The sequence below is a fragment of the Pygocentrus nattereri genome, chromosome 13, assembly GCF_015220715.1.
Source record: "Pygocentrus nattereri isolate fPygNat1 chromosome 13, fPygNat1.pri, whole genome shotgun sequence".
Taxonomy (NCBI): Eukaryota; Metazoa; Chordata; class Actinopteri; order Characiformes; family Serrasalmidae; genus Pygocentrus; species Pygocentrus nattereri.
In genome coordinates, this window is record NC_051223.1 from 34,215,407 (window position 1) to 34,229,809 (window position 14,403).

General features: G+C 39.3%; 2 protein-coding genes across 2 annotated transcripts in view; one reads left to right on the forward strand and one right to left on the reverse strand.

The window, feature by feature from the left end:
* Nucleotides 1-2,135, forward strand: part of LOC108429440 (disintegrin and metalloproteinase domain-containing protein 12) — a 179,802-nt gene extending 177,667 nt beyond the window's left edge. The window contains exon 23 of the mRNA XM_017701167.2: nt 343-2,135. Within this exon, the coding sequence (XP_017556656.1) occupies nt 343-415 (73 nt within the window). The 3' untranslated portion in view covers nt 416-2,135. The remainder of the gene's footprint in view (nt 1-342) is intronic.
* Nucleotides 2,104-10,892, reverse strand: fank1 (fibronectin type III and ankyrin repeat domains 1). The gene is made up of 11 exons (XM_037544421.1): nt 10,812-10,892; nt 8,749-8,923; nt 8,306-8,430; nt 8,100-8,181; nt 6,244-6,318; nt 5,801-5,866; nt 5,281-5,446; nt 4,188-4,331; nt 3,895-3,972; nt 2,661-2,705; nt 2,104-2,234 (listed from the first exon to the last, which is right to left on the reverse strand). Exons 1-11 carry the CDS (start codon nt 10,822-10,824, stop codon nt 2,124-2,126), a joined length of 1,080 nt encoding a protein of 359 aa, XP_037400318.1. The 5' UTR covers nt 10,825-10,892; the 3' UTR covers nt 2,104-2,123.
* Nucleotides 10,893-14,403: the final 3,511 nt, after the last annotated feature.

Genomic DNA, 14,403 nt, shown 5'->3' on the forward strand with positions numbered 1-14,403 from the left:
GCTTTAAAAACACATATTACACATGCACATATGATAAATACACCTACTTTATTGTGAACATCAGTATGGAAAATAAAGATTTTCAGAAAGTAACAAAGTACATTTTACATTACTTAGAATATGACTGGCTAGCATTTCACTGCAGTGCCATATCAGTTGGTATCAGTATTCCGTCTAAAACGTCCATGAATTGACTGAAGAGTTCAATTAAATGAGCTAATGAATTCAATTAAATGCAGGCTAATGAAGAGCACTCTATAAAAATTCAGAAATTCCTCTTTAATTTTGCCTTTATTCACATTACAGATTGATTACAGAATGATTTGCTTTGCTTTCACACAGACCTCCTCCTAAGCAGCCCCCTACACTGCCAAAGCCTCAGTTCCTCACAGGCATGCCGAAGCCCAGCAGTTGAGAGCCAAGCTGCAGGGACCTGAGCGGAGAGAACACACTCGATTTTGCACTATGAATCTCCGCCGGTCTTAATGAACAGTGTCTCTGAGTTATGATCATGGGGATCTACGCTTTGATCCCCTGGTGCTACAGCCCCTGTCGGTGCTATGAGTCGACGCTCAGGTACACGTCGCACATTATTTATGTCCGTCCAAACTGTATTTATTTCGGCACAGTGCATTGTAGTGGACTTTTATTTCACATTTTTGTGTGGTTTGTCCTGGTTTCAGTTGGGATTAGTATTGTTTAGTGATCAGAATTTTGATGATTCAACAACATGGAAAGAGATATGAAAGACTTTTATCTGTGAAAAATGAGTAGAAAACTGCAATGTAGGTGCTTTTTAATGGTAGAAATGGTTTGTAGGAAAAAAATGGTTTAGAAGGGAAAAATTTGGAAGCTCCACTTTGTCACAATGTGCTCCGTGGGTGTACAGTCCCTTTGTGTATTACCCATTTAAAATCACTCATGAATCAGTCCTATTACCAGAAACAGCCAGGAGGAGGCAATTCACAAAACCACAGAGCAGTCTCTTCTGTAGTCAGCCAGTGTTGAGACTATATGAGAGAGCTTTTTTTCTTGTTTATCTAAAAATACCCTGTTTCTCAACTAAAGCAGCTGTGTATGAAAGTCAGACATGTCTGTTTTAGTGGCGTCTGGGTTTTCTAAACTTTTTTGAGCCTTTTCCTTCTTATTTCAAAATAAGTCATTCACCAGTGATCACGACTCCAAATGATGGTTATGATGCATCCTGTATATTACATGCCATTTCATGCGAACTCCTTTTGTGAGGATGGTTGGGCTAGACTATAGTTATTTTACAAAAGCAAATTTACTCTGTTTTGATCTCCAAATGTACAATGTGCTATCTAGAGTCTTGCTTCATCAGCTGTGGTGGATGAGAGGTACAGGAAAACGGCTATAATGGTCTGGTAATGGGGGACTTGCACAGGAATACCAGGAAAACAGTGAAGGAAAACAGATTTGGGATGTTTTTACATTTGTTTATCATACAAAATACAGGATATCTGTAGCAAACTGGAGATACAAAAATTACGTGTACCCCAGGGACGACTTTGCTTTTGTACGTGCTGCTGATATTTTCAGCTGTGACAGTTTGTTTCCACTGAGCCTACATCTATCACACGTCTACTCTACACAACGTAGAGCTGTATAATGTGCTTCTCTCTTTAGCGTCCTGTTACTCTGAAGTTGCTTTTGTGTGAAACCATAGGGGGTGTCAAGAGCTGTGCTTTTTGATGCATATATATTACTTCAGGAGTGACTTTAATTCCTGTTTTCTTTCATACAGTTGTATGTCTGTAATGCATCATTATTTTAAAAACGCATTCAGAAAGACTGCAAGACCAGATACAAACCACACCACAGTAGGTAACCTGCTTTGCTTGGCTTGTTTGGCAGTCTTTATTCCTGTACTCACTTTTTACCATTTTGTAACCACACACTTGTATCAGTATTTCTACACATAAAAATGTAATATTAACTTTCTTTATTTTGCTCAGTGACTGAAAACACAAAGCATTTTTTTGTACAATAACTCTTTGATAAATCAAAATGTGGGGGAAAGAAAAACCCTGTAAATGTCAGTGTGTCAGAGGAGTCATCGATTTTGAACTCACGAATTATGAACCAGTGCTTATTAAAGTTGTCTATGAAACTGATCTGTGATGGACTGAGTGGGTTTTTGCTGTTGGAGGAGCAGGACTGTTCTTTTCAGTGCTGCCCACTGGCCTCTCCTTCACTAACAAAGGGATGATATTCTGAAACACAGTCAAACAGGTTGTTATGAAGTTTTAAAACATACCATTCATTCCCCAATGCAAGCAATCCATATATGGAACTAAGCTGTAAAAGCAAAAGGTTTTGTGATGTAACAAAAACTAATTTACATACATTGACATTTTCAGACTACAGCAGTTTAGCCGCAGCCATTCATGCTGAAGTTATAAAGAGTGTCTTAGCGTCCTTTCTTGAGTGAGGCACAATAACAGTGCAGCCAATCAGAACAGAGGTCATTTACATATATTAGTCTTAGGCACTGTTAGGGATGAAGAGAATGTACAATGGTAATGTAAAGAATAATGTATGGTATATAAAACCACACAAACATTATAAGTGGACCTCAAAGGGAATAAACAAGAAAATGTAAGATATGGGCACTTTAAGAGGATGAAGTGCATCATTACCTTTCTCTGAAAAGCTTTAGCCATCTCTAGAGCACCAGCACCAAACTGAAAGACAGCGTTGTTGTTGGGTTAGTATGAACACAAACACTGACAACTTATGGTCATCATAGTTAGAAATATGGTGGTTATGAAAGCAGTCAATATTGCATCTGCTTTTGTGTAAGGTTTACTGTAACTTACATGTACAATAAGAAGAAAGTAACTAATAAAGTTTGCTAGATTGAGAAAAATAAAGAATATTACTAAAAATAATACATAGTAGTTGTGGAATGGTAAAGAGTGAAGGCTGAGAAAATGCCTTTAATTTCAAATGTGTATAAGACATGTCACTTCCTATTACTGTCATGATAATCCATGTAATTAAGAACCATTTGTCATTGTGTTTGCACACTGTGAAATTAGACCTCTGCATTTAACCCATCCTTGCAGTGAAACACACACATACATGCACATTAGTGAACACACACAAGGGGCAGTGAGCACATTTGCCCAGAGCGGTGGGCAGCCCTATCCACAGCGGGGAGCAATTTGGGGTTAGGTGCCTTGCTCAAGGGCACCTCAGTCATAGACTGTCAGCTGAGAGGCTCGAACCGGCAACCTTTCGGTCACAGGGCTGGTTCCCTAACCTCCAGCCCACGACTGCCCTAAACATATATCTGACCAGCACCAACTCATATATGCTGCCAACATGCTGAGTAAAAAGTGCTCCTCATCATATATTTATCACTTAACATGAATAACTTTTGAAATATAAGAGTTTGATGAGTTTGATGTACCACATAAACATTACAGTAAACATACTACTCACTCCCCAGTGCATACATTACATATATGGAAATTGCTGCAAAAAAAGCGTGAGTTAAATTCATTGCTGATGTCATAAAAAAAACGCTGTATTTACATATACCTTCCTAATCAGCCTTAAGCAGTTTAGCCACACTCATTTATGCTCAAGTCATAAGGAGTGCTTCAGCCCACGCTTCTTTTTGAATGAAGGCAGCCAGTTAGAACAGAGGTCATTTACCTAGATCAGTCTTTAAGGCACAGTAACAAAAACAATCTGTTTAATTCTTGAAAAAATAAAGAGGACAAAATGCTAATGTAAAAATGAATTACAATGTCTGGTTCATAAACGCAAAGATAAGTGGACTTTAAAATGAAGAAAAATTAAATGCAAGAAAACCTCGGATACGGGCCCTTTAAAATACAACTGTTTAGGTCCAAGATGCATTACCTCATTTTTTATGTGCTGATCTGCTCCGTTTTCTAAAAGCAGTTTAACCAGCTCCTCATGGTTATTTAGCACTGCCACCTGTTGAACATTACATTCATTCATCTTCTTGAAATAACATCAACACGGGAACACAGTCTTACTGTCATTGCTATATGAATTTATGTATGTACATTATGTCCTGTCCTAATGTTATTGGTGCTCTGGTGAAAACATATTGTGAAAAGTTTCAACACTAATGCTGTCCATGCACTTTAGTGAAGGGCCCTAAAGAGCAGTGTGAGTTCAGCTCATACCATGAGGGGTGTTTTCCCGTCTTTGTCTTGTTTGTTAATGTCAGCCCCTGCACTGATGAGCAGAGCAGCCACGGCCGTGTTTCCGCCAACAGCAGAAACTCTGAGGAGGGGCGTCCATAAGGAAAGGCTGTCTCTCACATCCACCTGAGGGACATGAAACACATCAGCTGTCTTGTCCATATTGAGTGTTAAAACATTTAAAACACATAAAATACAAATGTGATCTATGTACATGAAAAATACAATACAGTTTTGTTCTTTATTGAACATTAGAATCGGCAGGAAATGCAGAACACAATACAATGCTGTTAACCCAACAAAGTTTCAGGTCACCTGAAAAAATTAATGTATGGGGATAGTTTCAACTTATTGTATTTAAATACGTTCATTTCTGCAGGTCTGTCATGGGTGGGCCTCAAAGGGCTATGCCCTCCCATTTAATTTGCTAGGCCTGCCCAAAAACCAGCTGGCATATGACTTTTTTATAAATAAAATTATTTATATTCTACAAAAACACAGAACTTATGGCAAAAATGTGTCTTGATTCTCCCACGTAGTGATTAGGTAGAACTAGGTCATTCTGACTGCGGTATCTCCATCCCCCAATACTCAATGGTGGCAGCGTTGTGTGATAAAACAAGTGACCACTCACAGACATAAAGGTCTGGATTTCCACAAGTACAAAATAATACATCAACACAAACAAACAAATACAAAAGTGTTATATTGTAGTGTGTTTTAACCTCTTAACATTGTTATTCAGTAACAACTCAGTGCAAACTAATGGCGCTTTTCTTAATTATAGAAGTGTATAATAAAACTTCAGAAGCAGAACCATGGCTTCATAAGGAGGTAATGTGCAAAGGATGTGCAAATGAACCTGCATTAAAGCATTGTCAAACTATAAGCATAATAGAATGTTTTCCCAACAGCCTGAAATGATCATGAGATTGTCACGTTTAACCATTGCCTTAGTAGTTTAACTATTTTAACTAGTCTCCAAATGGGAGCATAAATGGAAGTGAAAATATCAGTGTCAGTAACTCTCCCAGTGCAGTGCTTGTGATTTCTGTTTGCCCTCTGGGAGTCTTACTTCACAGCCATCCTGCAGGAGGTACTCTAGGACAGGCAGGTGCCCTCCGTCTGCTGCCCAATGAAGAGCACAGCATCCCCCGCGGTCTGTGGACGTCCAAGAAGCTCCACACTCAAGCAGGTACCGCACCACCTCCAAATGCCCCGAGAAACACGCCAGCATCAGACTAACATGCACATCACCAACCACAGCAACAGCACGTGAAAGAAGTTATACAATCAACTCTCAGATTTACTTTGCATCAATCAGAATTTGAGCATTATTAAATAGAAAGTATTCAAATAAGCATTACAGTCATAGGCAAAAGTTTAAACACCTCAAAATTACATCAAAAGAACATCCTGTACAGTGAACAAACTCAAATATGGCATTTTTCTGCACTTTTTGGTGCACAATTTCTATTTCTGTTGGGAAAAAAACAACATAAGTAGTATTTATGCCCTGCCTGTTGCTGTCTATTGCTACTGGCTTTTATCCATCATTAGCCATATTTACATTCTGTGTGTACCGATTACCTTACCTATCTTTTCCACTAGAGCTCTTCATGTTGACATCTGCTCCATACTGCATCAGCACCTGAACCAGACTGCAGTGCACTGTATTAGTTATGCACTACATCCTTATGTAGTTCTGCACTGCACTTCTACATTTTTTGTTAGCAGCATCTATACAAGCAAAACCTTAAATAGCATAATTTCTTATTTTAATATAACATTAAGCTTTGGTACCATTTTTTCAGGAAAGTAATGAACTATAAAGTTATTAATGACTCCTGCCTGTTCCCAATGCAGACATAACAGATTTTTCAGTATAAGCTGCCTACTGTGCAATATACAAGTGAAATACTGTTTTGCTTTAGTGCAGAATGACAGTGATTTAGTGTTGTTACACCTCTCACATATACAGTAGGCTATACTGCTGTGATGTGCATGACAAAACACAAGAAACTGTGTTTAGTTTTACCTTAAGTAGCCCCTCCTGGCTGCCACCATCAGCGGAGTAAAGCCCAGTCTATCAGGCACATCTACAATGACTGTCCTGCAGTGCAGAAAACAACATTTTTGCATTTTCTACAGAGAACAAGCTTTTAAATTTTAGTGCATCATTTCTATTTACTTGCTGGGTTTGACATACTTTAAAAATACAATATACAACAAAATGTGCTCTAACTTTTGAACAGGCCCTATTTTAGGTTTTATTTCTTTTCCTCAATGTTACATTCAGCAAAAAAACCAAAAAAAAACCCAAACAGTAATTGTACACTTAAATGTGCAGAAGGGTGTTCTATGTAGAGAATATGTACTTAATTTCACTTAGAAAATCAATATGTAATTTGACCAAGGGTGCCCAGACTCTTGCTTACAACTGTATTATTTGTATAATAATAGTAATTATAATGGATGTAAAAATATATAAATATTAGAGGTCTTTAAATGATTTTTCTGTATTTTACTGTACTTTTCCAGGCTACAGGTGAAAACTGCAGGACAGCCTTATAGTAAGACGTGTAATATTGAATATATGTGTGTTAACTGTAAGGGGACATCAAGAAGATGCTAAAGTCTCTATGTTCATAACTTATCTGTATAATATTAATGCTACTCCTATGACACAAAAAACAAAATAATCCTAAACGCACAGCTCTCATACATTATATTGCTAAAAATATTCACTCATCTGCCTTTACATGTATATGAAATTGAGTGAGATCCCATTCTTAATCCATAGGGTTTAGTATGATGTCGGCCCACCCTTTGCAGCTCTAACAGCTTCAACTCCTCTGGGAAGGCGTTCCACAAGGGTTAGGAGTGTGTTAATTGTTTTGTTTTTTTTTATCATTCTTCCAGAAGCGCATTTGTGAGGTCCGACACTGATGTTAGATGTTGTTGAGATCAGGACCGGCCAGTCAAGTTCTTCCACACCAAATTCTCTCATCCATGTCTGTATGGACCTTGTGCACTGGTGCACCATCATGTTGGAACAGGAAGGGAACGTCCCCAAACTTGAGAGCATGAAATTGTCCAAAATCTCTTGGTCTGCTAAACCATTAAGAGCTCCTTACACTGGAACTAAAGGGCCGAGCCCAATTCCTGAAAAACAACCCCACACCATAATCCCTCCTCCACCAAACTTTACACTTGGCACAATACAGTCAGACAATTATTTTTGTCCTGGCAACTGCCAAACCCAGAGCCATCCATCAGATTGCCAGATGGAGAAACGTGATTTGTCACTCCAGAGAACACGTCTCCCCTGCTCTAGAGTCCAGTGGTGGTGCTTTACACCACTGCATTCCACGCTTTGCGTTGCATTTGGTGATGTAAGGCTTGAATGCAGATGCTTGGCCTTGGAAATTCATTCCATGAAGCTCTCTACACTGTTCTTGAGCTAACCTGAATCAGATGCCCCTCAGCATCTGCTGACCCAGCTCTGTCATTTTACGTGGCCGAAACCCCTTCATGGCTGAGTTGCTGCCGTTCCCAATCTCTTCCACTTTGTTATAATCCCACTGACAGTTGACTGTGGAATATTTAGTAGTGAGGAAATTTCACGACTGGACTTGTTGCACAGGTGGCGTCCGATCACGGAACCACGCTGGAATTCACTGAACCCCTGAGAGCGACCCATTCTTTCACTAATGTCTGTAGAAGCAGTCTGCAGGCCTAGGGGCTTGGTTTTATACACCTGTGGCCATGGAAGTGACTGGAACAACTGGATTCAATGATTTGGATGGGTGAGTGAAAACTTTTGGAAATATAGTTAATGTGTGCGCATGTAGACAAGCTGTGGCTGAACTGTGAAGGAGCAGATACTCTCACCCAGACTGCAGCACTTTAATAAGCTGCTCTTTATCATTCATCTTCACTGTCTGATGAAGATCATTCCCGGTAATCGGCTCTCCTGAGGAGGAACACACAGACGAGCATGTAGACAGCATGCACAAAAGTAGAAGTCAGTGCATCGCTTAAAACATTTGATTGCATCCTTTGTTGTGCTATTGTGGTGTTTACATTTGTGTGCTTACGTGCAGTAGACACTGTCAGTACAGGGCTGTACAGATGTCCTCCAGATGGAGCGAGGCTCTTCAGTCTGAACTTGTACGCAGTGTTGGGTTCCAGATCCTCTGCTGTGAACTGAGTATTAAATCCTCTGAACTCAGCAAGACAAAAGATCAGAAGCACTATTAGTCTGCACTAATATCTGCTAAGTGTTCATTAAGGCACTTAGTTCCAGCAAGCAGGAGGCTAATTTCAAAGCCGATATTAAAATTAGATTTCATATCAGACTTAATTATTAAGCTTATAACTATATTTTCAAATGTGATGACAGTTCAGCTACTAATACTTTACATATTATGTAACACTCAGCTTCAAAGGCAGGACTATCCAGTAGCACAACACACAAGGAGCCTACTGTAAAGGTTCTGAATAAACATGCAGATGAAAAATTTTGGATACATGTCCTCACACGTATATCTCATGGAAGCTGCACTTTCTGGGATCCTCCTTCTCTAATCTGAAACAGGTCCAGTTATCAGGAGGACCCAGCCGCCTCTCTTTCTCCTCACCATTCCAGCTCAGCTCGATGCTGTGGTGGCTCACCTGTCCAACGACAAGTGTCTCGCAGAGTTCACTCTCACCTGCTAGGGGGGAGAAAAGTGCTTCACTATACCTGACCGTAGGTGGCACCAAAAATGTCCCCTCTCAATACAAAATGTGGTCTTGTGGTCATCTTTTAGTTCTTAGTACTACAACCCAAAACAGAAAAAGTGAAAATGCAACTAAAAAAGAAAGCCACGATTTCTAAAATGTACTTTGACTTGTATGTCATTGCAGACAGCATGAACATTAGGTGTTTCATGCTTTTGTCTGGTCAACAGCTCATGTGTAAATGTCCTGCCATTCAGGCCTGTAGCACATTCCGAAAAATGTTGGGACAGGGGCAAGTAAGAGCTAGAAATAAGATAAAACAATTAAATAATGACTTGAAGGTGATGCCAACAGGAGACTTTAATTAATATTTGGTACTAAAGCAGCATCCAGGAAAGGCCTAGCCCTGTAGGAAAGAAGTCCAGAAGCATTGTCTACGTCTCTGGGCTTGGAGGTATCTGGAACGGACCATCACACAGAGGAAACGGGTATTGTGGCCACATGAATCAGTATTTCAGGTCTTTTTTGGAAGAAATGGACGTTGTGTGCTCTGGACCAGATATGAAAAGGGCCTTCCAGACTGTTACCAGCAAGAAGTCCAAAAGCCAGGGACTATCATAGTATGGGGTTGTGTCAGTGCCCTTAGCAAAGGTCTCTTACACTTCTGTGGTGGCTCCATTGATGCCACAGAGTGCATAGAGATTTTGGAGCAACACACGTTGTCGACATCTTTTCCAGGGACACACATGCACATTTCAACAAGTAAATGCAAAACTACATGCTACAGACATTACAAAGGCATGGCTATGGATGAAGAGCTTGAGGGTGCAAGATTGGGCTTCCTGAAGTTCTAAACTGACCCAACAGAGAATGTGTGGCACATTTCACAATGCAAAATGAGACAACAAAGATCTCAGACAGCTGCACACCTTAAATCTTGTGTGCAGGAAGAATGAGACAAAATTACACCTCAAATTCTTCATCAATTGGAGACTTCAGTCTGTAAATGTCTTTTAGGTGTTGGTAAAAGGAAATGGCAACAATACAACGAGGTAAACGCTTTACTGTCTCAAGTTGTTTAAAAATATTTAGCAAGAACCAAATTAAAATGTGTTTATTTTGAAAAACAATAAATGTCATGGGGTAAAACATCAAATAATCTGATGTACTGTTTTCAGTGTAACAGGTCAAAAATCATTTTTCAGTTTTAATTTTAATTTAACGTACTATCCCAACTTATTTTATCATAGGCCTGCCTGTGCTGCTGTGTTTAATAGGTCGAATGTGACATTCTGCCAGGATGCGCCTGAGCTTTAACATTTTAGATCAAATCTATGAAAGGAAGCTACTTCAAGTTGCTTCATAAATCATTTGGCGTGGGTGAATGTGAGAAAGTGTAGCGATTCCCAAACTATTGTTCAGAATAATAGAGGGGGGCATCTGTCTGGTTATTTGAGACCACTCACTCCTAACCTGTATTAGCTTACAAATGATCTTTCCCTGTTTAATATGCCAGATGGATTCAGAAGGTCTTGCAGCGTACATGTGTGCATTTCACAAAACACGAGTATTTGGAATTAATACTTTGCCATTTCAAGTTACAAAGTTAGTTAGTTTACTGGAGCTGGGTTGTTTTATCCCAATTTCTTGTATGCTCAAACCACTGCCCTTCCTGGATTAATGTGTGCTTTTGTACTGAATAAACTGTCAAAATATACATCAGCGCATGTTGTTTGATCTTAAATAAATAGTGATGCTGCCTTAAAATGTTGAGTTCACTGAACTTCAGTAACTGGTTTGTATTCTGTGACTAATTGGTTAAAGTTAAACATCAATATCTGCTACTTTTTTATATTCAAAACGTGTTATAGATGATTTTACCTGGATGCTCCATCGCTGAGGTGGAGGACACTGAGCCTTCTGAGTCCTTCGCTTTCTCTTCACTCCGGATGCTGAGCCCTGTCTGCTGCCTGTTTACTGTTGCTATAGAAACGACGCCCCTGCCTACGCCTCTCTGACGGCGAGCGGCGCTGATGCCTGTTTTCGCGGATTAAACGCAGAAAGAGCGTCAACTTCTCATGAACACTCGGTGATGCTAGCTAGGTTAGGACATTCAAATGCGAACCCACGCTTTACTGAGGAGACGGGCACAGAGACGATGGTCTTGTTTCCAGGCGTCCATGCTCAGATATACACACCTAGAGGCCGCGTTGTCTGTGAAGCGGGACGTCTGCGTGTCAGCCATGTTGGTGCGGTCAAAATCCGCTGGAGAACAAATTCACTTGTATTGAGAGATGATGAGTCTCAGGATTAAATCGGCCACAACTAACTTATTACTCAACCCATTTTCACCTAATTTGTTCTGTTATAATCCTCAGGCATTCATTAATCCAGGCCGCACGGACTGCTCTCGGTAGCTTTTATTTATTTAATAGCTGATCGTGCTAATTAGCCCAGCATTAAAGTATTCAGTTCGAATAATTCAAACAAGAAGCTGACTTCAGGTTCGTGTAAGAAGGTGCCAACATTAATCTATTATGAATATCTATCAGTGGTGGACAGTAACTCAGTAAATGTAATTCGTTGCTGTACTTAAGTCGTTTTTTCGTGTATCTGTACTTAAGTATTTTCATTTTGGGCGACTTTTTCCTTTCACTCCACTACATTTCAGAGTCTAATATCTTACTTTTTACTCCTACATTTTGAGAAATCTGTCGTTCCTTTTGTTTTTGTGTGAATAAAAACGTAACATGTCAAAACGAAAGAAGCGCAAAGCCAGAGCACCAATCAGGGCCCAGCGGTCACTTAGTTCTGAGCTGGTTTTGACCTGTTGGTCATACCGACCCAGTGCAGCACGCGGTTCAACGTCAGCGCAGCAGCACAAAATTTTGGGAGCACATGCGTCACCTAAATGATGAACTAACCTAACTTTGTGTAAATAGAGCACAATATAGAAATATGTCCACATATGCAGTCGAGACTGGCGCGGCTTTTTTCTGAATTCATACAAACACTTTCATTTTATAGTAAATTAGTTTGGGTTAGTTTATGTTTATGAACAGAGGCCTACAGATCAACACAGTAAAGGAAAACTTATTTGTGATCCTGAGTTTAAAGCCAGTTTTTATTCAGCTTGTAACTAATTTACAAAGTAATTTTAAACTGAAACTTTTTTGTGATTTCAGAGCCACTCGGTTCTCCCTGATGGAAACTGTTTACCTTCAGTGTTTTGTGCTTCTGATCATTTTAATAGACGTCAGCGTCACTAATTAATGACGTTCTATTAAAAGACTGGTTTACCAAGAGAGACGCTGGAGGACTTTCACCTGAAATGAGTTCATGAAGCCAGTCTGGTTATAAAAATGATAACAGGACATCAGAGCCAGAATTACTCTTTTAGTACTTTTACTTTATATTAAGTACATTTGAAGGCAAATACTTTTGTCCTTTTACTCAAGTTGAGGTCTAGAGTAAGGACGTCTACTGTTACTGGAGTAATATTTTACCTTGGGTGTCTCTACTTTAACTCAAGTACATGATCTGTGTACTTCGTCCACCTCTGATATCTATCGTTACAAGGATTAATGCTATACCTACAAAGCAATAACCATGACTGTAAATAAATAACTACATAAAGTTAAGACCCCTGAATAGAGTATTAATTGAAATAAGCTTAATATAAAACCAGAGGACAAACAATCGCATCAACAGGTTCTCTGGGCCTCACCAACCTCACATACACATCACACAGACATGAGTATGGATCGCTGCGTTCCTATTCCGTATAATCCTATTCCACTTTCTGGTACAATACTCTTGAAATAGTATAATTATGGACAGTATTTTACCTAAACTGTTGCTCTGTAATGGTACTGAATGCAGCCCAGCAGCGATGTTGACCGCCCTAAAATAACTGTTGATGTGCCTGACTGGACCCAACGCGGCATCTAGGTCCGACTATCAGTGTCCATACTTGTTCATAGCTGAACTATCGTGCTATATTCGCAGTGCTTCACTCAACTATCCAGAGAACCTCTTTGGTGCGGAACAACCAACACTGCCCTGCACATTTTAGTGCTTCTCCTGTTTTAATACACCCACTTTAAACCAATCAGGGGCTGTTAATGAGCTGGTTAGTTGGATCAGGTGTGGTGGGAGCAGGTAAAACAGAAAGTTCAGGGAGGTGGGCCTCCAGGACCAGGGTTGAGAAATACTGTCCCACACTGTGGCAACTACTTTATATATCATTTACTCAGGCTCTTTAAGGGCCAGTATCATAGAAAACCAACGTGTGTTTGTTTTTTGAAATAAAAGTTACCCAGATAGCAAAGTAACGTTGAATCAATGTTGACTCACCGTTATCCAGTTCAACGCAGAACTGTTGAATCAACATTGATTTGAACTTGATTTTTGGTCATCAACTAAGAAAGACGAAAATGACGTGATATCAACGTTGATTCATTGTTACTTTGTTATCTGGGTAATACAGTACATAAACACTGTTTTGCTGTTTCTATATGGCCTATATATGAAAATGTAACTTTAGCTTACTGATTCTGTGATGTCACAAAAACCAACACATTTACATAACTAAAGGGTTGGAAATCTTAATAAAGATGCAACAACACCCTTATACATTTGTTTTGTTACTCATTATGTTTAAAAATGATGAGGTAACTCATTTTTTGTGTGTCCGTTCTCTCTTTTATTAATGTATGGAAGCATTTTTATCTGTTACTGCCTTTGTTTAACTCATCTTAGGATGTACTTTATGCAATTGTATGCCATCGTGTAAGCTCACGGAGCTGCGAGAGTGCCACGCTGCTACAGTGTTTTACATGGGTTCTCTGTGAAGGAAGGCCATGCTATTGTGCATGTAGTTGTGTTCAGGTTCTGATTGAATTACTGTCGTGTTAATGTTTATGAGTTGAGTTGAGAAGCACTTTAAACTGGTTTCAGCATTCCCTTTTATGCTGAAGCTGTGAAAGTTTATTATTGCATATATGTGTTTAGGGTTTTTATCACATTGCTATTGTTTATATATAAGCTCGAGTTAAGCAAGGTTGGTATATTAGTTTAATTTGTTTTCTTACTATGTCTGTTCATGAGTTTCTGTATTTTGAATTGATTTGTCCTTGAGATTATTTTATGGAGAAAATGTTTCTTTATTTACTATTCCATTAGTTGGGTTATTTTGTGAATTTGTGGTCTTTATTTGTTTTCCATTTTCTATTTTTTTTTTTATACAAATTGATATTCAAGTATTTCAATTGCATTATGTCTTTGTATGTGTGTATGAATAAATTTGAATGCCAGAGGATCGCACACCATAACGTCTGTGTCCATTTTCTCTTTTATTAAGGGAAGTGGGCTTTGTACTGTGCCCAGGTTTCCCCTAGGCTTGGGGCTGGTAACATAACCACCTATTCATCTACAGCAGTTTAGCTCTGCCTTTTCATGCTGACATTATAAG